At 39.7% G+C, this 21,803-nt stretch overlaps 1 protein-coding gene across 1 annotated transcript in view; it reads right to left on the reverse strand.

The window, feature by feature from the left end:
- Positions 1-859: 859 nt before the first annotated feature.
- ntrk1 (neurotrophic tyrosine kinase, receptor, type 1) overlaps positions 860-21,803 on the reverse strand; it is a 67,210-nt gene continuing 46,266 nt past the window's right edge. The window contains exons 12-17 of the mRNA XM_088620789.1: positions 19,758-19,922; positions 14,713-14,843; positions 13,507-13,679; positions 9,168-9,408; positions 7,899-8,057; positions 860-4,995 (exon numbers count right to left, since the gene is read on the reverse strand). Of these exons, the coding sequence (XP_088476915.1) occupies positions 4,810-4,995; positions 7,899-8,057; positions 9,168-9,408; positions 13,507-13,679; positions 14,713-14,843; positions 19,758-19,922 (1,055 nt within the window). The 3' untranslated portion in view covers positions 860-4,809. The remainder of the gene's footprint in view (positions 4,996-7,898; positions 8,058-9,167; positions 9,409-13,506; positions 13,680-14,712; positions 14,844-19,757; positions 19,923-21,803) is intronic.

Raw genomic sequence — 21,803 nt, forward strand, 5'->3', positions numbered from 1 at the left:
ACTGTAAGAAATATTTGACAGAATAACACATGACTGGTCATGCAATATTGTATATGATTAGTAAATGCTTATATGTGTTTTGTAAATACTTTATCAGTATTTAAAAGTTTCTTAATTTTATTAAACCAAAATTGATCACAAAAACCTAAATTGTTGATATGGGTCAGGATGAGAAAGGCCACAAAATGGATTCCAGTGTGTCTGTTTATGAATAATGAGCCAAAAGCTACATCACCTTGTAACTCGCAACTGGTAGCCCACTGAAGTTAAGCAGGTGGGAGCCTGGTCAGTACCTGGATAGGAGATCTCCTGGTAAAGTTAAGGTTGTTGCTGGAAGTGGTGTTAGGGGGGCCAACAGGGGGTGCTCACCTTGCAGCCTGTATGTGTCCCCATATAATGACGGGGACACTATACTGAAAAAAGGTGCCATTCTTCTGATGAAATGTAAAACTGAGGTCCTGACTCTTGGGGGTCATTAAAAATCCCAGGGTGCTTCTCAAAAAGATAAGAGGTGTTACCCCTGGTGTCCTGGCCAAATTTCCCCCTGGCCTTTACCAATCATGGCCTCTTAATAATCCCCATCTCTGAACTGGCTTCATCACTGTGTTCTGGTCCCCACTGATAGCTGGTGTGTGGGGAGTGTACTGGTACTGGCTACCATCGCATCATCCAGGTGGATCCTGCACATTTGTGATGGTGGAGGGGAGTCCCCATTACCTGAAAACTGCTATATACAGTACGTGTAAAGAATTATTAATATTAATAATCAGGTGTTTTTGTAACGAAATACAGAATTATTAAATAAAACAACTAGACTAGTGTTTTGTATTTAAGTATAAATCACCTTTATTCATCAAAGACTCACAAATACCTAGCTACAATAATTTGGTCGTAGGTTTAGATTTACACTTATATTATTGTATAGCAACAATTATGATCTCTCTTTCAGAAGTCAATTTTTTTCCTTTCATTTCCATCTCAGATCTGTTGTCTGTGAAAGAGGGATTTCACATTTGAATAGGATTGCTTGGTTTCATCTTCAAGCGGTTTAGTTCCTCATTACATTGTGCACCACCTCCACAGTTCTGTGCTGAAAAAAAAACAGTGTCTTCTGAAAAAGCTTTTTCTACGAAGAGCATAAGGAAATAACATGGGGAAAATATCTCTATGCCACACCACCTTTGTTACATCACAACACAGGTTGCTTTCTGTCTCCTTTGTGTATAGCATAGAGGGTATGGTAAATGTCCCTTTGTGACATGTCAGCATCAGCATTCAGCACAGTAACCTCTGCTAAACAGTGTGACATCATGACATTGTTTGTTCCTAACATGGATGCTTTTTTTTCTTTCATATCATTATGCAACAGCAATAGCCCTGGTATTGCTCATGTGTTTTAAGTCTGAAAATAAGTGAGAAATGTGCAGCAGGAAACAAAAACACTTACAGTGAGCAATTGCTTTGATCATGCTGGCCTTATGAGAAGCTTGCCTCATTTGGTAAAATTTTTTAAGAGTAATATGTACTGTATAACAATTGACCTGATTGTTCTTACATAGTTAATTTACAAAGACTTGTAAAACTAAATAAATCAACAATGAAGAGAAATAGCAACCTATGAACAAGTTTGCAATAACTTAGTTTTTTAAACTTTGCAATAAGAATAAGTTTTAGAGCAATAAAAATGGAATCTAGTTTTCAAAATACAATACAACAAAAAACATTGGCACAACTCTAATACCATATTCATATTTTGTAAAACCCATTAAATCAAGAATATTTACTGAACAGACAGTAGTTTATACACTGATGATTATACTGTAAATATACAGTATATATTGTTATTAATGTTCTTTGGAGTAGGAGTAATGTATCTTATTAAACTGACCTTGTACTCAGGCTGTACTTTGATGTCAAATATCAATGGTCAACTGATTTGTACTGTGGAATTTGGACCAAGAGTGTGACCACTCGTACCTTAAGAAAAGATTGCTTAGGGTGCACAGAAGCTCACTTTGTTCTATCCTCAATGTGTAGGATAGCCCTACAAAGAGGTGGAGTGTCCTTGTTGACCACTACATATATTGTGGGAGTAATATGGTAATTGCTCACCAAAGAACTTCACCCTTATGTGCAACACTATTCAACATTGTCCATTTACATTCATCCAGACAGACCTTGTCAGAATTAGTTTTTAGGCTGATTCTGTTTTCCTGACAAACACATATTTTTTTTTGCAAAAGTAATAATAATAAACTTTATTTTATAGAACGCCTTTAAAGGTGGCTTCTCAAAGCGCTTTACAGAATGACAACAACAATGAATAAAAAGAATACACAAGATAAAACACAATTACAATATACAGAGGAGACCGTGGATGGTGGTACTAAGAAAAAAGCAGAGGGGTGAAGAATGGAACCAGTTAAGTAAAGGCTTTTTTAAAGAAGAGGGTTTTGAGTCTGGATTTGAAGGAGTTTAGAGAAGGTGACTCTCTGATATCCTTGGGGAGAGAGTTCCAGAGCTTGGGGGCATAACAGGAGAAGGCCCTGTCACCCATACAATGTAGACGGGCTTGGGGGACAGTAAGGAGACCAGAATTAGAAGAGCGAAGGTTGCGAGGTGGGGAGTAGGGCGATAATAGTTCAGACAGGAACTGAGGTGCCAAGCCATGCTGAGCCTTACAGGTGAGCATGAGGATTTTAAAGTCTACACAGAATTTGACCGGAAGCCAGTGCAAGGACTCCAGGATAGGAGTAATATGACCATTTGCACTAGACCTGGTCAGGATTCTGACTGCTGAATTTTGGACATTAGTAGGTCATCACACTATGAATATTCAGTTTTTTAGTAAACAATGGATGGAAGGGGTAGCCATATACAATAATCATTTATGTCATGTTGTTATGTTTTTGTTATGTTTTGGATTCTCCCTTTCCTTCTCAAAGCTACGTGTTTTCTTCAAGGATGAAAGGTGACAGCACAGTACCCTACTGATTAGGAATTTTCCAAATTGGGTTTTTGGTGGCCACCTTTCAATTTACATACCGGAGAGTACTGTGAAACTGCTCTAGGCATCATACTTGTTCTCTGTGTACTTAATATTGTCATATGAATATTTGCCATGTTGATCAGTCTGCTAACCTGAAAGACCTGACACTTACAATTGTTTTCACCTAAATAGCAAGGAATTGGATGAATAATCTATAATCACTGTGGCCTTTGAGGAATCAATGAAATGAAACAGATTTAACTGTACTGTAAGTAGAGAAAGAGTAGGCTTTTCTCCACACAAGTCAAATGACGTATTGTGATTTTAGTCCTGATCAAATACAAAATATTGAATTGAATATTATTGGATCAGCACAAATTAGTTAGGACACCATTCTATTGAAACATTTTGATTGTATAGTACAACTGTAAAATATATGGACAGATACAAGTGTAAAGACAATTGGAAAACTCCAATTTGTTAACAAAAACAAACAGAATAAAAGAGTCCTTAATCCTATGAGAAAGTTGAGGGCCCCCAGTCTAACTATACAATTCATGTAGAAATTGTTATCAAGTACAAAGACTAGCTAGAGCATATTGTCGAAAGCTGGTTTCTGGATTAACCCATGTCCATTTCACTTAATCACTAGGAAATGGACATGGTCTCTAAGATGCATGAAGCCATTTTGTTTTTGTCCTATTACCAACACCATTGTAATTCATTTATGACACTTACAGTAACTAGGAGCTCAAGTATGCATTAACAACTACTGCTGGAGATACACAAACAACCGAAGCTCAGTTTTATGCCTTAAGTACTGTACAAAGCACAAGGAAGTTGATTAACTCAGTAACATACAAGTAGTCAGTGACAGATATACAGTATGCCTGAAGCAATGAACCCTCTTAATTTACACCCTTAATCCACCATTAATTTAACCTAGCTTCCATGATACAGAAAAGGCAAGGCACAATATGTTACAGCAAACCTGAACAACAGCACCACTGTTGCCACACATTATCAGTCAGTAATATGTTATTGGTAGTATCTCTCAGGCTGAAATGTATAAATTAAGTTGTCTGCATCTGAATCGTTGGTGAAAACATTATGTCCTACTCCTTCTTGAGACGAAAAATGTACAGTTTTCTTTAATTATTAATGAAACACCTTTACAATTTCCTGTTAGATTTATATTGAGACAGAATATAGTTCTTCTTATTTAGATTGTCTAGATACTAGTGTCAGAATTATAAAATGACTGATTATCTGGATTTACTGGCTTATGATTGATCAAGATCATCTGTAGGGGTTGCAGGAAGAAAAAACTCAAGCACTAAGGGAATAGTTCACTTCTGTACAGCTTGAAATATTATCTTTAATCCTTCCATCTTCTTTCTGCACCTGTGTCACAAGCACAGCACCATGTTGACCTACACTGTTCTTCTTTTGGTATACATTTATATTAAATTTGGAATTTGGTTTTCCAGATTTATGTATTTACACAGATACAAAAGACATTTAGCCTCCCACTAAAAGTCTAGCCTCCTCCATCACTGTGCCAGGCCTGAACAGTTTCACACTGTCTTCCATAATCATCTTCCACATTAACTCTTCTGTCTATACATTGCAACATCTTGACCACCTGTGGCCAGCATTCTAGTTAAGGAACTTGTTTACTCTTTTCAAACAAGCATCCCTGGGAAGAGAGATGATGAAAGGGGGGACGGATTGTTGGAAAGCTTGTAATGGAGTATAAAAGTGTAATTCCTCTCCACTATCCCTTGTCCCCACAGTCTGGAGTCACTTCTCTTCGCGGGCTACTCCAGGATATCAAGGTAGACCGGGGGACTCTTAACCAGTGTAGTGAGGCGGTTGTAGATGTCTTTGATATTGAGCCTCTGCTGTGGTTCTCTTTGCCAGCAGCCTTGCATGATGAGGTGGACCTCCTTGGGACAAGTGCGTGGGCGTTCCAGCTCCCTGCCTTGAGTAATGCATTCTATAGCCTGAAGAAATGGAAAGAAAAAAGATGAAGAAATTTCCTGTTATACAGAATAGCGCATATTTGTAGACCACCTAAGCAAATGCCTTTTTTTTTCTCTTGCATAGAATGAAATGTGTTTGTTCTCATTCAGAGCTTAATCTTGAACATTCTTACCAAACCTTCTGTAAAACTAATTCAATACTAAAAGAAATATGTAAGCTTTTTGGTTTCTTGTCTTCCTGGATGACCTCAGTTGGATTAGCTTCCTCCCAGGTGCAAAGCACACAGGATTAAATTATTGTAATGATTTTATTATTCTTGTCATTGATATGAGATTTAAAGTTAGAGGATGATGTAAGCAAAGACAATACGAATACGAAACAACCAACCAAAAAAAAAAATGCAGAATATACAGTAAATACACATAAGTATATATAATCAATTCTGTGTACCAGCTTGGCAATTATTTCACATTGTACATTATTTGTGAATACATTGTTATGATAACCAACAAGTTTACATGATACAAATAGTAAAATGAAAGTCCCAAAACTACTAGGTAGGAAGTTTGCATTGTGCAACTTAAAGTGAAACTTTTCTGAAAAGCACATAGATTAAGCATCCAGAGTATAATTAATCAAATTTCCTATTCTGTTTTCTCTTGCATTTCTAAAAAGCTTTAATCGGCAACAACTTATTATATAAAATCACAACCTTCACAGAAACAAAATTGTTGCTGAACACGTTTCTTTTTAAATAAGGAATAATAAAAGGGTGGGCAAACAAATGTGATACTATTGGTTCAAGTAGATGACACAGTTGTCAAATTCTAAATGAGTCAGGCTTGGGCAATCACATAATTGAATTAATTATGAATGGCTTTCAATCACTGTTGTGAATTCTATATCTTTTAAGGGTTTCTTTTTTAAGTCTTATCCAAAACCTCTTGGGTAGAGTGCCTTTAAATATCTACAGTATCTGATCCCTCTAGCTCTCCTTCTTAATTAAGCCCAATGTCAATCTGGGGGCTGATAATAGAGAAAATTAGATTAGCAATGTAAAATGAAGTAAATGCAAGGGTGGATAACGGCAAATTAGATTAATGTAGAGGGAACAGGGGAAAGGTGATCCACCTCTTACTCCCCCAGTCCCCCATGCCGTTACCGAAAGAGTCCACTTTCTATAATGGTACCACCGCAGCCTGTTGGACTCCAGCACATTTACTAGCTCATATTTCCATAAAGTGGGAGCTGGTCTAGTGTCATTAGGCAAGTCTCTGTCTGCCTCTCCACTCTCCTGAGCTGCCATTTCTTCTTAAATTGGAGTTGGCTGTTTCCTTGCAAGAACTGAGGAATAAGAGGTCCTGAAAACACCAAGAGAAGGGAGAGAGATCAGGGTACAGATGAGAACACCAGCAGCATTGTTATCAGGGCTTCCGCAGTGTTGTTCTTCAATCGGGGTTGGAAAGACTTTCAGAATATAAAGTCTTTTGTTGTAAAAGCATAGCACATAATACGAGCTGCTAGCTTTTAACATCTCTTTTAAAATAGCAAATTGATAAAACTTGGGTTTCTTTTCAACAAAGCTCTTAAATGTGAAAATAAAATCTGTACTGATGGGTTTGTTGACTCAATTCCAACTGCTTGTTAAAAGCGAGACTACCATCCTAATCTTTTATTTTTTAACTTTCTTTTTCTTTATTTATTTGAATTATTTCTTATTATTCTTTTTTTACCCATTTAGTAAGTTACACAAGGCTATGTCTATAGATGGGCAGTACTGTGGTCTTGCAGTGCTGGGGCTCTGGCCTGAATTCCTGTGGTGCTATTTGCATAGAGTTTGCATGTTTTCTCTGTGTTTGAGTGGTTTTCTTCCAAGTGATCTGGTTTCCTCACTCAATCCAAAGAAATACTAGTTATTTAACATGTGGGTTAATTTACTTCTGGGAAGATTGTCTCTGATGTGAGTGTGTATCAGTGTGTTCCCTGTGATGGACTCCTATCCTGTCCAGGGTGTATCCTGCCATGTACCTGTACATGGTTTGTGGAAAGGCTCTAGCTCCTCTGGAACCCTGTATTGGATAAAGTGGTTAGAAAATGGATGATCTATTTCCATTACTTAGACTTGGTTTAACAATGCAGCTATAAAGGCAAGTGAAGAAGACATAAAGAAACATTAACAGCATCACACAATTAAGGCAGCTTTCTATAATATGACCTCTTTAGATTATGTTACGTGACTAAAATCTAAAGGGATCACATTAATCGTCCACCTTAGGGGTACAGCACTCCCTCTACATCAGGGTTGTAGCCCAATACTGAAGGAATTCAGGAAGGCAGAATAGACAGACGGTTAAACTGAACAATGTACTTGTGTGACTTGGTATTTGTTTGAACTGGAATTTGCGTGAGAAAGGATAAAAGAATACTGTAAGGCAGCTAGCAGGAGCAAGTGTTCTTGAGTATCAAAACCACGAACCAAGGTCAGGGAAGATGGAAAATTACTGAATATACAGTATGCCTCATCCATATGCCTTATCCACCCTGAGAAACATACAGTAACATGTATATAAGCTGCTGATAACTTGCATTCTCCTGCAGTGCTATCTCCTGCACCAACACATTATAAAAATTTAGGTTTTGAGACAGTTCTCCTGGGTACTAATTTCACCAAGTAAAGACCGGGGGCAAAACCCATTTGAGCTTTTTTGTCAACTGCAATAAAAACTGTATTCTGTTGTCCAGATGGTCAGTTTAACCACTACAAATAGTTGCAGTGTTAGAAGGTTTTTATAAAGTACCAAAGTGATCTCATTTAATCTGACCAGCTTTACAATTTGTTCCTGGTACTGGGCATATGAAGGGACCTGTTTATTATAGGTCTCCATGGCTGAAGTTGTGCACCAATTACTGTATGTTATGTTACCTCGCTGTTGGAGAGCTGGTACCAGGGTTGTTTGCCATATGTGAAGATCTCCCACAATACCACTCCAAAGCTCCAGATGTCACTCTCTGTGGTGAATTTCCTGTACATAATACTTTCTGGAGGCATCCAGCGAATAGGCAGCATAGTACGGCCTCCCACCTGGTAACCAAAGACGACATCGAAAAGTGCAAACTGTCAGGGATGTCAGAAAGAATGAACCGTGGAATGACAGGAGAGCAAAAAGACCCTATGCGTAGCGGCGAGACGGGGGTTAGCCCAGGCTCAGCTGTTCAGGAAATGGCGTATAGAAACCTATGCCCTCAGGTAGAGGACGTGGGGCGACCTGGTGCTAGGCGGGTCTCAGGACATCCGAACGTCAATGCTGAGCGAAGGCAAATGAAAGACCCAGAAATATATAGCCCCAGAGAGAGAGAAACACCAGAAGGACAGCAAAGCACCAGAAACAACATACAGGACAGAGTAGGAGAGCCCTCTGGCTGCAGAGGTTGTGACACAAACATATCCATCTGGGTTCCAAATCAATATGTACTATACTATAATGAACAGAAACACACTAGCAGCGAGAAGTATCACATTTGTGACTCTAGTCACTCTGGACTACTGTAATGGAGGAGGAGCCATGTACTCTCTCTCTGTCCTTCGGGAATGAGCTCTGGCATGCTGTAATCTCCACCAGAATAAACAATAACAATAGATGGGTGAATGTTCCTGGTTAGAGCAGTGGTGATGGCTCAGCATATTGCATGTCCCTTGATTCCTGAAGACTGTAAAGTAGTAACAGATCAGGCAAAGCTGTGAAAAGGAAAACAGGTGCAACTGGCCCCATAAAAGATGGGATACATGTGCTTTAAAAAGGTTACAAGTGATGTGGCTGATGTGGATTTTTATACAGTCAAAGTACTTAAAGGGAGCACTTGCCAGATGATATACCTTCAACAGGAAACACTGTTCTGACCACACATGATGATAGTGATTCATATAGTCTTTTCTTAGTGGAGTGATCCTATATTTCACAGTTCAGTGAACATCTGATTGAATTGATGCTGATGTGTGATACAGATGAAATTACGTCAGTTACTGGAATCACTGTTTTTAGTTTGGCCCATTTAAATACATGAAATTAAAACAATTGAGATGGCATATTTATTAATTTTGTGGGGGTGATGGTCATGATAATATGTTCATCCATTAGAGATGTACACTAGAGATTTACACACATATTGAAATTTTATAATAACTGTGTCCTACCCTGTAGTAATCAGTGCTATAAATGTCCCGGGACATGCCAAAATCTCCAATCTTCACCACCATTCCCTCCCCCACCAGGCAGTTCCGGGTGGCCAGGTCTCGATGCACAAAGTGAAGAGAGGCAAGATACACCATTCCTGAAGCGATCTGGGCTGCGATCTGAAGCATTTGAGGCAGGGTCAGTTGGCCAAGTGGGGGAGCTTTTCCTTCCTCTAATATCCGGGCATCTGGACCATGAGCCCTAACAAAATGCAGAGAACTGGAATGTCACAGAAGGTCCAACATAACATTCATAGAAGGCTAGATCTTTGGTGTACATACCTTTGATGTATTAATGTATTAATACAAACGCAAGACCAAGGTTACTCATATAGCAGAACTGCAAGACTCATTTTAGGTTTTGCAAGATTTATAACACAAATATTTTGTTATCTTGTTAGCTTGTTGCTGTCATGGTGGACATCCCTCCTCTACAGGGCGCTCCATTACTCTTGTCATTAGTTCCGTGTGATTGTTTGTATGTTCTCCTGGTGTGCCTTTTTTGTCTTTTCCTATATAACCCCAGCGCCTCCAGGGCTCAGGGCTCAGCAATGGACTGCAGATGTCTAGAGGCCCGCCTACTACCAGGCTACGGCTTGCCTGAGGGCATAGGCATCATCCCTGACATCCCTGATCTCTGAGCCCGGGCCCTGGAGAACTTCGCCCCTCGGCGTTCTTGTGTTTGTGTTCCCCCCTCCCGGGGATTTTAGCCTTGTTCTTGTCTCTGGATGAATCTCTAGGTATCGGAGTTTTGGACTGTGCCCTGACCTGCTTTGACTTGGTTGCCTTTGGTTATTCCCTTGTGCACCTGTTCATGTACCACCTCTGTTCACTAGCATCACCAATAAACCCTTGTGTCTCTTCCCTGAAGTCCGCCTCCTGTCTACCTCCTCGCATAGGGTTTTACAACAAACCTGGGATTGCTGAACCACATCTGTGACAGTTACCTTGTTATGTGCACATTTGCATAGAAAGATACACCAGAGGTCAAATAATATGCAACACTTTGCATTTGTAATTTATTATTGAAATGTATTTACAGACTTTGATAAGTGTTTTTGGTAGTTGATGATTATTACAAAACACAGTTATACATAGCTTTAGTATAATGTGCAAGTATATAGCATTATAACTGTAACACTATGCAGAATAAAATACTGGGAATAAGACCAAGGGAGCTAGTTTTATACCTACAGTTACACTGTCTGTATGACGTAAGCTATGAAAATAAATGTATTAACATATTTGATGCATTCATTTTTGCAATTCATATTTATGAAAATAGCATATGGCACATTAGCATAAAATGGCTTTTCAACAGATGTTTGAATAACAGTTGTAAATATGCTAAAACATTTTGTTTTTAATTCTGTTCTGCTCCTTGGTAGGGTGCATGTTGATGGATTTATCTTGGAATTGCATAATAATTCGACATACAGGACAGGTGGCATTGGGGGGAGTAGATGGCGCCATATTTAAGCTGTCTGGTGGAAATATGTTCCATCGGTCGATGAATATGCATTTTTCTCCAACAATTTAGCAAAGCTTCTTCACCATGCCCTTTTGACATATGGCACAGAGTTAATGGCTGGCTTATGGGCTTTGAATCATCACTAATGCGTATATGTATGTTGGTGTGTATCTCTGTGACAGTCCCAGGGGACTAAAAGACCAGCTTTCAGTCTCCTTGCCATGCAGCTGCATCATTAGTCATTATTTCAATGTGCTAAGGCTTCATACAGACAAACCAGCTAGTGGTACTTCCCTGACCAAAATGTCCCACACATTTTCCATGTCGGCATTTTGGACTGTTATAAGTGAATATCAACATTAGTTGCACCAGAGTTGATTATTATTTTATTATTCTTTGTAACTTGTGTTGATGGTTATTGATGTGCTGAAATGCCAACTGCTGTTTCTGGGTAGACTTTTTTTAATTCATAGCTAAACTATATTTGGGATAGAGCAGTAGAGCCCATTATAAAAATTAAATATCACATGGACAATATCTGGAGGAATAAAAGTTTATTCACAGCATTATTTGTTTAAAATGTTTCAAAATGAAGTCAGCATCTTCACTAAATCCCTGTTTAAAAAAACATATATATTTTTTACAAATGCATCCACTCAGGTTGTGCGTCAAAACTCATTACTGAAGCAAAATGACTTTGCTATACTCATACGCGGTATACTGCCTCAGAGAATCTTCACTGGCCAAAGAGGATCAATAGGTGGCACTTGTGGTGCGTTAGGTATTAGTGAAAACATTAGCTTCATTCAATGTTGTTCTACCTATTTAGTATATTAATATGGAATATTAATATGGAATCATGTAACTAAAGGGGTATTTTAATTGTAGCTGAAAACAAAAATACGTTTCTGAACGTCATTAACAATATTAATTTATTAATTTAAATATCATATAATTGGTAGTGGTAGTGTATTCCACTTTCTTCATAAACATCTGCATCAAATTCTTTAATTCAATCACTAGTTGTGGTTATTTTGGAAACATTTTGATGTGCTTGTTTTAACTACATTTTTCTGTTGTGATTGTTGTAATGAAAAATGAAACACTTTAAGTCTCACTAGTAATACATTGGTATGCAAATTAAACTTTATTATTAGAGGATTATTCCCAAGGGGCTCAGCAGCAGCAGGGATTTGAACCCTGACCTCAAAGACAGCAGTGCAGAATTCTACTGATAGATACATAGCCCATCAAAGATTCAATGCACCACCTGTCAGTTTTACAGAGCTCTCCTGCATCAGATTATTTGAACAAATAAAAAAGTGTTGGGTGGTATCTTTCAAGTTACCATGGCATGTTCTTTGTGGAATGCTACGAAACACCCTAGGCTTTTTTACTGGCTGCATCTGCATTTCTTTGCTAACCTAATTCCATCCATCTATTTTTAACTGCTTTATTCAATACAGGCTTGCAAGGGACACAGAGCCTATCAAGGCAAGCAATTGGCACAAGGCAGGACACAGCCTGGTCTGTCTGCCAGTACATTGGCAGACACACACAGACACAAACACACACACACTTCAGACTACACAATTTCTCCAGGAGCACACATTGTAGTCAGTGATGAAACCTCCAAACTTGTGAGCCAATCTTGTGTGTCCTTTTCTATTTCTTTTTTACTTCTAGTCTATTTTTAAATACTTAACATGAAATGAAATTTTTCCTGTCTGAAAGAAATGTTCATGCTGTGCTTCGCGGTCCCAGAGCAAGGACATCTTGAAATTAAGTGGTGTCAGAGCTGAGCTCTGAAGAGCTCTGGCTAGAATTAAGCCCAAAGTCTGAATATAAATTTTAATTTATATAAGAACATAAGAAAGAGAAGAAAATAAATTATATAAATTATTATATTATTATAATGTATTATTATATATTATTGTATATCAATTATTATATAAAAGAGAAAAGGCCATTCAGCCTATCTAACCCATTTGGTAGTTAATTAAGTAGTTAGTTGATACAAGGATCCCATCCATGGTTTCTCAAAAGGATAACAGCATGGCTTGTTCCACATGCCCACAAAAACCTTTGAGGATTCTGAATATATATTTTCATTATCTTCAAGATTCAGATGTCAGTGCAGGACATTCCATTCAAATTTCTTGATTATATTAATAACCTTTTATGAAATTGTTTGTACTCATGCTCGTGTCAGGTGCTGGGTTTACTACTTAAAGTTTACCGTATTTAATTTACATAACCAACCTAATTTAGTGTAACAGACTCCCCCATCTAATTTTACGGGATTCTTAATTACTTCCCTCTATGTTGAGTCACTGTTTAATAAACATTAGCAAAATATTGTTAATAAATAAGAAAGGCCTAATAACCATCAAATGGAACTAACCCAAAGTGCAGTTAAACATAAATACATGGGTACCTAAAAACTCTTTCCCAGCATTCAGAATGTGTTCCCTCCCTGCAACACATTACTACCTGTGCCACTGCTTCTTGGCCCTGTTTGTAATTTTCGTCACAGCCAGATTATCATTCCCTGCCAAATAAGTTAAAGCCAGATCTGTATCTCAAATTTCTCACACATGAAAATGCCCAATACTGGTCTTGTTACAGAATTTAACCAAATTCCCTTTGCATTGTTTCTGATAAAGTACCAATACTTTTGTCTGTGACTGTATGTTTAGTTGTTTGGCACATCTAATATATGGGCAACCAAGCTTTACTCGAAAGGCTTGTGCCGTCCACAAATCCTAAATCATTTCATGTGCACTGATTGTGATCAGTGTGCCCGCAGATGGGGGGTCCACAACATACCTGAGGAAGCGGTTCAAGTCTCCGTGCTTCATGTACTCAAAGACCATCGCTAAGGGCTCGCCATCTGTGCAGACCCCATAGAATCGCACAATGTGCTCATGCTGCAGCACTGTCAGGAGCTCTGCTTCACGCTGGAAGTCCTGCCGAGTTGAATCATTGGCATCTTTCAGAGTCTGACACAGAGAGATTGGGAGACGGGGATGTGAAGAAAAAAAGGGACCACAGTGTCTGATGAGATAAAAATGTAAACTTACTCTTCATTAATACATTTCAGACAGACTGCTGAATGCCAAGGATCTGCAACCACAGACCCAGAGAACCTAATCTCTGCAGGATTCCTAGGTAACCTTTAAGGGTCAGCAGACAGAGATTTGGAAAGCATGTTAACTTAGTCATTTCAAATTCAGTTGTAATGGAAACCAGAAGACATGAAAAAGTGACAAAACATTAATTTTACTGGTGGGCAGCAATATTACATGTGTATTATAAATCACACATTTATAACATCAAGGCTTGTTTTCTGCAACTGTTTACACTATGGGCTCCCCAACACTCTACTAAGTTAGTTGCAAAATGTCCAAAACCCTGCAGCTAGACTTCTAACTCACATCAGACCTTGACAGAATATTACTCCTTCACTTCAATCATTGTTAGTTGCCTATAACATCACATATTCAATCATATTGACTTTACAGTTTACAGTTACTGACATTTAAAGCTTTAAATAATCTGACTCAATCATACATCTCTGAACTCCTTCATGTTTACACTCCCTCCTATAGATTTTTGCCAAGACCTATGTCTGATTGCCCTACAATTTATCCTGTAGGTTTTTTTGCGTATTTTTCCCTTTTACTTTTTCCTTTTACTAAAAACAAAAACCTAGGCTTTGAAAGACACTTCATAAATTAAGGTTATTAGTATTTTTATTGGTATTCCTCTTTAGAACAGAAATACAGAGCCCTGTTGTAGCCAGTGATCATTATTGGTATCAAACTAGGTTTTAGTTTAATTCAGTATAAACTGAAATTTACTCCTTTGTACACCAGTCTAAGTTTAAACCTCTGACCTCATGAACACAAGATGCAGGACGTTACACTGGCAGCATATGCAAATGGAGAGCCAATCTGAAAGCCTTAAACACAAAAAAGCCAACACCTGAGGGAGTTGTATTGTACATATTCTTTCATTCCATCCCCTCTTTACCTTGATGGCAACCAACATCTTGTCATTGTGGGGGCTGAGGTTGGCGCATTCTGCCAAATACACTTTCCCAAAAGCTCCCTCTCCCAGTTCCCACTTCAGCACAATGTCTTGTCGCTTGATGTGTTGGACACCTGCAGAGGAAAACGAAGGTCCCTAACCCATTCCCCATTTATTCACATTCAGTAGGAGTGCATGAATGTATGAAAACATTACATGACATCCTGTTTAATCCGCATAAGAAACATTGTGCTAGTCATATATTGCATGGTAGAGTACCACAATCTTTTTGTCAGGTCAGGTAGCATTATTATCAACAGGTATGCATAGAGGACCAATGTATATCTATACAGTATATGAAATTCACTCAAACAAATCAAGTCTATGGAGATAGCTGTACCATAAAGCAATAAAATTGTGTCCACATTCAAATTGGACAATTGGGAATGTGTTGTTTTTGACAGAGACAGAGGAGACAGAGGAAGGAACTTGGCTAAACATGACCACTATGTGTCACACTGTTACTTTATTGTCACAGATGGGAAATTTGCTTTGCAGGTAGGTAAAAGACACACCTGTAACACAATGCATTATACATTCAACACAACATGAATCTGTTAACAAATAAAAAAACAAATAAAAAAGACAAGGATGGAGGAAGTTAATTTGAGCTCTGACCAAAGATAGGTTTTCAGCTTAATTTTCCCAACACTGTAAACAAAATGCCCGTTTTCTTCACCTTATTTGTCATTTCTCTATGTTTTTTTAATTTAAATCCACATACCGTACCTTAAAGAGGCCCACTACTGCACTGTGCCATGAACATGCCATGCCATGCATGTTGTGGAGAATATACACTCTAGTGGTTGGAAGTGATGGTGTAAGGGAGAATTTAAAAAATCAATAAAGCTACTGGGACTAGTGTAAATAAGTTCCTGAGATCCTGAAACTTCACTATGGTTGAAGATAGAGAAAAAAAGCTTTTCTTAGTTTCTCCAAAGCTACAGTAAGTAAAATCAATTCTGGGTGCAGTTCAAAATGTCCAGATATTTTCCAAAAGGTGTTTTGAAAAAGTTTATATATCTCTGGTGAGTATTTAACAGTACAACGGAGGTGGATAGAGAAGTATAAAGGCTGTGAGAAGTGATAGGATCTACTTGAACATGTGCTTGGAACATGGTCACACAGCATCACCCTACCCAGTGAGAAAAAAATGATGGTGTCCTGAGAGAATTGTTAAAGACCTCCACGCACCTGAGTGACTAGCATTGAGTTTGAAATGGAGAAGAAAAAGCATAGTGAAATACTATAATGAGCAAATGGGGACCAGCTAATGGACATGCCTGAGTTTCTGGAATTACTGTCAGAGGGAAGAAGAAAATATACTTTAGGCCACTCCCAAGTCTCTGGGTGGAGAAAACTTTCTCTGTGGGATATATTGTGTAAAGAATGATGAAAAGAAGAGCTCAGCAAGTCTGGATTTGGATTTGCCCAAATGTAGGAGTCCCCAGACGTGAGGCAGGAGCCTCTGTCTTCCGAGAGTCCCAAGTGATGAGGGATAATGAGCTGCAAGCATAACAAGAGTTCATTGTGTAAATGAAAGATGAACTTGAGTGCTTGTCACCTTCATATGAGCTTTCTCTTAAGGAAAAGAATAACTGGCTGGAGACTGAGGATGAAGGTGATGCTGTTGACAAACTCTGTAAAGGAAGTGCTGTATAAGCCACTCAGAAGCAAGAGTCAGCAGCTGCTGTCATCAGCACCTCTGTTGATGGGAGGGCTAAGAGTGGTGCTCTATGGCCTGAGATTGAATGTCATAGATGTAATTGTTACCCCAGCAGAAAAAGGGCAGGACTACTGCAGGTGGCTCAGTGCCTCTGAAAAGAGGGTGGAGCTAATCAAGTCCCCACCACATCGGTGTAACAGGGAGAGCACAGAAAGCAACTGAATTAAATAGATGAAGTAGTTCAGGTGGGTAGCTCCATCAGCATGTGTAGGCTACAAAGGAACAAGTAATAGGTTGATTCCATGCTAAAAAGAGAAGAAAGAAAACACAACATTTTGGCTGTGGAGCCTTCTTCGGGTGTAAGAAAGATAGGGTTGTCGGCAAAGATAATAGAGGAGGAGGTCGGAGCAGGGGAGAGACAGAGTGGCCAATCAAGTGGTACGAGGTCAAGAGAGGTGAGGGGAGGTGTGAAACGAGACCTATAAATGGAGAGAATTAGAAGAAAACAAGTCTGTCGTTGAGGGAAGGGGGAAGGTGTGAACTGAGTATCAGGATAATTTTAGTTTCTAATGTTTTTCTGCTATAGGAGTTAAGAAACCCTACTTTGAGAATGCAGATGGAGAGATCAGTGTGATCATGGCCCCCAGAGGTGAAGTGAGAAACTATGGGCTTGGAGAAGTCTTTAATCTTCACAGCCCTAACATGTTGTTTGATGTGGTCTCTGAGTCCATCCATTCGTGAAGTGATGCAGAAAGTGCTCTAGCTGGTCATTAGAACATGTGGCGGCACCGACGCAGTCATTAATGTATTGCTTGTAAAGGTCTGGGATAAAGCCAGTGTAGGAAGTGAAGAAGTGTTCTTCTACCCAGCCGACAAAAATATTGGCATAGCTGGGTCCCATTCTGGTGCCCATGGTGACTCCACTACTTTGCTGGAAAAAAGGTTATTGAAAGAGAATGCATTAAGTGTGAGTACCAATTCTGCAAGGCGTACAAACATATGGGTGGGTGGATCAAGCACTGTGCGTTTGTCCAGCGTGTGCTTGAGGGCTGTAAGACCTTCATTGTGAGGAATGACGGTGTAAAGAGATGTGATGTCCATGGTAAAAATGTAGCATTCTGGGCCCTGTAACTGGAAATCATTACAAAGTTGGAATGCGTGGTTGGTGTCCTTGATATACTGTAGCCCTTCAACCAGCGGTCTCATAAGGCTGTTGAGAAAGGCAGAGATGTGAGTAGTCGGACAGTTGCATGCTGAGACGATGGGGCATCCAGGGGTGTCGGGTTTGTGGATTTTGGGGAGGAGGTAAAATTGGGATACCTGGGGATGTTCAATGAATTAAATGGTTCAATGTCTACAGTCACTAAACAAATAGAAGAGACACAAGATTCTCCTGTATATGCTTATGTACAGTGCCTTGTACAGAAATCCACCAGAACCTTTCTTGAATTCTCTCTAAATTTATTCTTGAGTTTTGAACACTACCTGGCTGAGAGACCTTAGAAAGACAAATGTATTTATTTTGAAACCATGTGAACCACTATTATTATACATTGAAGGAGGCCATTCAACTAATTGTGTAACTTGTTACAGTAATTTGTGAAGCATAACTAATTTAGCTTTGCCCCAGCAAGAGGATAAATAATAATGCAATCAAAATATTTGATATTTTTTGTTTTTTGCAGACGTTTAACTTATTTCTTCCATTAAAGTGCTCACTACAAGATATTAATTTCTGATTAAAATATTCTCTTTAAAAATGTGTACAGTATGTATTGTAACATTCGTAGCGGCAATGCTTGTTAATAAGACAGAATTAAGCGTTGGTATGCTCCTAAAGGAGGCCCCATCTCACCCTCCATCTCTGTGGTGCAGCCACAGAGAAAGAATTCATGCAGGCTGATTTAAGATGTTTTCTTTTGATAAGAAACAAGCTCCCAGACGGGGATGCAATTAGCTAAGCCTGGCTATCATGATCAATGGTCATCCATTGGCACCTATCAGTCTAGGGAGTGCCGAATGGACATTTGGACTGCATTCCCAAGTGTCAAGAGTAAGTGACTTATATCTCACCTTGACCAACCAATCAAGGACTGGCAGGGCGTGGTAATACCACGTGGGTCTCCAATGCCCGCCAAACTCTCAACCAATCAGCACAGATCTGGGTTTTGATCAAAAAGGGAGCGCAAGCTCAGTTCTGAGCTCTCCTTGGCCATTTTCGCGCATCCTCAGAGACAATCACGTGACAACTGCTGCTGTCTGCAAAGGGACTTGGATTTTGTTCTAAGCGCGAGGCCGAGGATCCCGTACGTACGGGAGAATTCTACCAACGTGAATGCTCCGCTTGATCAACGGCAGCCTACAGTTGGACCCTCGTCGACAACCTGAATAGCTTATTCAGAAGCAGCGCTGGACCGGGAACGAACCAGCTTCTTCCCAGGCAAAAGAGTGACTTGTGAGGACTCGCGGTCACACTCTGTGCATAGAGACTTTCTACTAGCCAGCCGGACTGCTGGTAGATCCCCTCGGAGCAACGACTGCCCTGCGCACCGCAGTCAGATTCCTCCGCCCGTCCTACTCCGAGCTGCACCTCGACTGGTTGGCCGGTAGCCAGAGTACGCCGACACAACGCCCATTGGACAACCGCTGGAACAGAGGCTGCAACAGAGTCTGTCAGCTGGTTTGGTGTTCGTGCCGGGAAATTCCAAATCCAAACACAGTGGATAAGTAAACCCCATGTTCTACATTGCGTCTCGAGAATTCAATTGTACCTCAACACAAGTTGTTATCAATTTAATTCATGAGTAATGTATTTACTTACGAGTTTAGAGTAACAGTGGGTGATAACACTGATTTAGCGATTTGGTAACCGAACGATATATATTGACATATATTCTCTGTTGTGTATCTCTTTGTGTTTGCATCTCTTCGAGATTATATACCTTGTATATTGATAACCCTCACAGTAAGGTCTGCCGCTCGTATCCAGGCAGACTAGTATATGTTTGGTGCACAGTTTATATTAATAAATGTATCTCGTGTATTGAACCCGTGTGTGTGCGTTGTTAGTTGTTCTGACGATTGATTTTCTAAAAGCCCCAATGAACAACCTCGTGATTACTGCTACAATTAATAATTGTCTCAGTAAACCCATCAAACCACTACACATTTACAATTCAAATTGGACATCACCGGCAGGGAGTGAATTATTTTGCAAGGCACTAGACAGAGACATAGACGAAGCATAAATTGCGTAAGCAATTTCCATACAACAAAGTCAGACACAGGAATAATGGCAAATAGATCTGTTAGATTCACTCACACATGTCCTTGTCCTTTATGATGCCACAGAAGTACTGAGGATTTTCTATAAAGCTGGACAGGCCAGAATCCAGTGTCGCCTCAGCTGAGGAGGGAGGGCTAGCCCCAAAGTTCATGAAGTGGAGAGAGACAGCCAAGTCATCCTCTGTACCCAGGACAGCTGGCCCTGTTCAAATAAGGCATAGGGGGAACAAGCATTAGTCAAGCATTGAATGATTGGACAACCTACAAATCATCTGAATAATTTCAATAGGGGTTACAAGGATTGTCACTTTGTTTTGGAAAAGTGTTGTTTTACATGTATTAAATTGATCTTCTTTTATTAATACTTAACAACTATTAGCACTTAGATATACATTAATACAACTTTATTATAAAATAATTTTCTGACAATTGTTAAACTACACCCTAACACACACCACACGATTTAACTAACCACACAATTTTCACAGTTGTCAGTTGCTAATCAACTTGCTTAACACTAATTACTACCTCAACTGGTTCCTCTCAATCCAGAGAAGCAGCTACTCTACTCTAAGGTTCACCTGGTTTGCTGAGCTCCTCTCCCTGCTGCTCCCTGAAGGTGCTGGACATAGTTGGGGTGTCATGGTTAATGTGCCTTTTCACTGTTGTTTGGAAGGCTGGAACAGTGTCTCTGGATTGGCAAATTGGGGAGGTGGTCCCCAGTTTTAAAAAGGGTGACTAGAGGGTGTGTTCCAATCACAGAGAGATCACACTCCTCAGCCTTCCCAGGAAAACCTATCCAGGGTGCTGGAAAGGAGCTTCACCTTGATAACTGAGCCTTGGATACAGGAAGAACAATACAGATTCTGTCCTGGCCTTGGAATGGCAGACCAACTCTTTTTCCTCACATGGATATTTGAGGGGGTATGGGAATTTACTACTTCTGTCTCCACATTTGTGGGTTGGAGAAGGCTTACGACCATGCACACCAGATAGCTGTGTGCTATCTGGTCCCTGTAGAGAGAGAGTTCTGTTTGTGCATTCTAGTAATTAATCTGTTCAAAATGGGTGCGTCTTGCTTCCTCTTCTGTTCTTGATTTCCATGGACAAGATATCAAGGCTCAGCCAAGATTTGGAGTGTATCCAGTTTGGGGAGTTGTGGCCAGCATTTCTGCTGTTTGCCTCATCTGACTGCATATCAGACCAAATTACAAACATTCATTTTTTAATATTGGCTTTTGCTCACCCTAGAATTTAAAACATTAAATGAGGTTGGCTCTGTGGTTAAGGGTCTGTGCCTTTGGCTGGAAGGTTGCTAGTTCAAATCCCACAGCTGGCAGAGGAATCTGCCTACTCTGTTGGGCCCCTGAGCAAGGCCCTTAACCCCAGCTACTCCAGGGGTGCTGTATAAATGGCTGACCCTGCATTCTGACCCCAAGCTTCTCTCTGTCTGTATGTCTCATGGGGAGAGCAAGCTGGGGTATGTGAAAAGACAAATTCCTTATACAAGAAATTGTATAGGGCTAATAAAGTGATCTTATTATAACTAAACCTAAGAAAATACTTCCAATGTTAAAAACCATACCATGAAACAAAGTGGAAATAGGATACAAAAACATTTTTGCTTCTGTCCATACAGCTATAAACTTCTATAACACGGGTTTTGGACTGAAAACCAGGCTTTGGAATACCCAGGGTGTAGAAAAGATCAATAGGTGCAAGCCAGACCAGAAAGCTTTTCTGCAGCTGACTAACATCACATCTAATAATGCATTCAGCTAGAGAGCATAGTGTAGGGGTGAGAATTACAGTAGGGCAGTCTCCACTTAGCGTTTTGAAAACAGTCCAAAAGGGCACAGACAGTCTCCTTATCAGTCTTCTTTAATGGCTCTTCAGCCAGCTGTGGGATCTGCCAACACTTAGCTTTCAAAACTTTAATTAAAACTCTCTGGTTTTTTAGCTTCCCCAGCTGGCTGTGGCAAACATACTTACAGCTGCATTGAAAATGAAATTGCTTCTCTCAGGTGTGCTACAATATTCCTTACAGTTAGATCCATTCAAAATCCACAGAGATCCTGTCCCA

This window comes from Lepisosteus platostomus, chromosome 26 (genome assembly GCF_059453375.1).
Source record: "Lepisosteus platostomus isolate fLepPlt1 chromosome 26, fLepPlt1.hap1, whole genome shotgun sequence".
Lineage (NCBI taxonomy): Eukaryota > Metazoa > Chordata > Actinopteri > Semionotiformes > Lepisosteidae > Lepisosteus > Lepisosteus platostomus.